Source organism: Rhinopithecus bieti, unplaced genomic scaffold (assembly GCF_001698545.2).
Source record: "Rhinopithecus bieti isolate Rb0 unplaced genomic scaffold, ASM169854v2 scaffold_11565, whole genome shotgun sequence".
In the NCBI taxonomy this organism is placed as follows: domain Eukaryota; kingdom Metazoa; phylum Chordata; class Mammalia; order Primates; family Cercopithecidae; genus Rhinopithecus; species Rhinopithecus bieti.
The window spans coordinates 252,257-255,592 of NW_016807049.1; the positions used below are offsets into that span (position 1 = coordinate 252,257).

The 3,336-nt window shown below is 40.3% G+C and overlaps 1 protein-coding gene across 1 annotated transcript in view; it reads right to left on the reverse strand.

Moving 5' to 3' along the window:
* The window catches only part of FMN2 (formin 2), a 411,725-nt gene that overhangs the window by 118,271 nt on the left and 290,118 nt on the right, over positions 1-3,336 (reverse strand). The window contains 1 exon segment of the mRNA XM_017879766.1: positions 377-469. Coding sequence (XP_017735255.1) covers positions 377-469 — 93 coding nt within the window.

Sequence of the window (3,336 nt, forward strand, 5' to 3'; positions counted from 1 at the left end):
ACTAAATACAGGTTGACTGAGGTCCTCAGCCAATTAAAATGTAACCTCATACCATCTTAATTTTCTATCCAAAAAGCATAGAATTGTTACTGTCTTACAAAGATGAGTTACTTTACCTAATATACTAGTGTATTTACTGTCATGCAAGCAACTTAATAATGAACCTTCTTCCACAAAATAGGCGTTTATCAACTTGCTAGCCTCTTAAACTCTGTGACTCATAATTCCCTTAATCTGTTTTTCTGCTAATGTCAAATAAGCCTTTTAAAGCATATGGTATTTTTCAAACCATGCCTTTTACTTTTTTTTTTTTTTTTTTTTTTTTTTTTTTTTGCTGAAAGGGGAGAACAACATAACACATCTCTTTGGAATTTACCTTGAATAATAAATTGTTCCATGTTTTCTTTAAAAGGCTGCATGTGCTCTTTTGAGGAGACCTGGTATACTTTCCCCGCTTCAACTTCACAGGCTGAAATTAGACAGAACATTATTTAGAGTGTCACACTGTTAGTGGAGCATTAAGGCAATTTTGAAAACATCTTAGCTAATGTTAGAAAATTCTGTTAACTCCCCTAATCAGCATATGTTCTGCACACATTTTGGAAACATCCAAATACGGACATGAGAAGCCGATGATCAAGGCTTCCTTTTAGAGGGCTGTAAAAAGAAATTGTGCAGAATTTATCATCTCAGTTTGATTATTCCCAAACCAATCAGTTGGGCATGTTATATAACCTCTAAATCTCAGTCTCTTCATCTGTAAAATGGGCATGAGAGCAGAGCCTGCCTCACAGTGCAGTTATAAGGATCACATCTGTTAAGAGACGTAAAGTGTTAGAATAATGCCTGGCACAGAGTAAAGCAATATGTAACTATTTTCTATCATCATCATCATTATTATCAACTGACTGATAATAAAAATTTATTCCTAAAGACCAAATTTCTGAAAAATAAAAAATAATAACATGGGTAGTAATGTTAGTATAGCATCCAATAATTTTAGAGCATCTATTACATGTCAGATGCATTTTATCCATTATTTAACATAATCCTTAGAATTAAGCCCATCAAGCAGACATTATTACTTCCTTTTACAACTGAGAAAGTTAAGGCTCAAATAAGGCACTAATTTGCTCAAGGGTCCACAGAGAACAAGCAGCACATTCATAACTGAAAGCCTGATCTGACACCATAGTTTACCCTCTTTTCATGCCTGTGGAATCATGAATGTCTTAGGTAGTCTACAGATTCCACTTGGATTAATATCAAGAAGTACCTCTAAGAAGATTTCTGAAGAAATGTGTGCCGTTATGGTGATAGTAAGAAACCAGAGCCAGTTACGAAGTAATTCAACAATGAAAAGTACATATTTAAACACAAAACTTTGGATAGAACACATCTCATGAAAAAAAACACAAACGCAAAACCTCTCACTACAGTTCTTAAGGCAAGGTTGCCGTTTCTCCCAGGAGACTTTGTCATTGCACTTCTAATATATTTTCTTTCTTTTATAAAGCTACAGTTTTCTCTTTTTTCCCTCTAGGTCATTAGTTTAAGCATGGGAATCTAGGAAGGCTGTATTATTAGTGCACATTCTTCCCAGCAAATGTGGATGACTTTGGGCTTAGTAAAATCTAAGACCAGTGTAGGCAGATCCAGGGTTCTCTCTGCCCGTCTGCTTCTTATCCCTTACCTGTGCCCAGGTAACCTCTTGGAGGTTGGATGCTGGAGAATTTCTAACCCATATCCATAGCCCATGTATTTCATAGCTCTAGACTCAACACATGAAACTTTCACCTGAACAGAATTCCTCATGGACTTCTCTAAACCTGCCACCTCCCTTATTCTCCCTTCACTGGTAGCACCACCACCTGACCTAAGTAACTTAAGCCAAAACAGGAGACTCATTCTCAACTCCTTCTCTTTATTCCAACATCCTGTTGTTTTTACCTCCATTCTTCAGTTGACCCCATCCTCTCCATTCCTGTTCTATTCTGGTACAAATGCCCTCATTGTTCCTACGGAGGCTACTGTGAAATCCTCTTACCCTTGGCTTCCCATCTCCAGTCTTCCACAGATCCATGCTCCTCCTCATAGCCTTAAAAGCATCCAGAAGAGACCCAATCTAAAACTGTTCCATGACCTCCGCCCTCTCAGCTACACTCTGAATACAGGAAGAATTGCAAAGCCTACACCATGACTTGTAGCACTCACTGCAATGTCAACTTTCCAACCATCTTTCAAATCATCCATCTCCCTCTAGTCCTGGTATCTTCCGCAGACTCAATGCAAACGTTAATCTCCAGATGTAACTGCCCCTGAAAAGCATTCCCTGACCTCCCCACAGGGCCTGCTTTTCTCCATTCCCTGCCACCTGTCTCCAAGCAGGATGAGGTGTCCCTCTTTGGTGATTCCAGGGCATCTTGTGTATACAGAGTTAAGGCTGTCATTTACTGAGTACTTTTTACATGCCAGGAATAGTATTAAGCATGTTACCCGTACTGTTCCATTCAATCCTCATAAAACCCTTTGAAGTAGATGATTAACATGCTTACTTTACATCAGAGAAAAATGAACTACAAAGAGATTGCCCACATTTCTATAGTTCGCAAGCTGAGGAGGTGGGATTCAGTATCAACTACCACACTATATTAAAGTTATTTGTAACTGTGTGTCTTCTGCCCCACTAGACTGAGCTACTTGAAAGGAAATCCATCTTATTTCCATTTGTGCATGACTTAGGCAATAAATTGCTGTTGGATGGGTTAGTTGCTGTATAAATAGTTACTTAAGTGGAAATAACATTCTAGATGTTGAAATCTAGCAGACAGGGTTTAAAATTCCAGGTCACCCATCACTGAATGGGCCTTATGATTTGGGGCTAATTATCTAACCTTTTTAGATCTTAGTTGCATTATATGGTAGTGAGTTTAATAAAATCTCTGACCAAGTATTGAAGATGGCCGAATAGGAACAGCTCCAGTTTCCAACTCCTGGCACGAGCGACACAGAAGACCGCTGATTTCTGCATTTTCAACTGAGGTACTGGGGTCATCTCACTGGGGAGTGCCGGACAATCGGTGCTGGTCAGCTGCTGCAGCCCGACCAGCGAGAGCTGAAGCAGGGTGAGGCATTGCCTCACCTGGGAAACGCAAGGGGGAAGGGAATCCCTTTTCCTAGCCAGGCGAACTGAGATACACAACACCTGGAAAATCGGGTAATTCCCACCCCAATACTGCGCTTTAAGCAAACGGGCACACCAGGTGATTATACCCACACCTGGCCGGGAGGGTCCCACGGCCACGGAGCCTCCCTCATTGCTAGCACAGCAGTCTG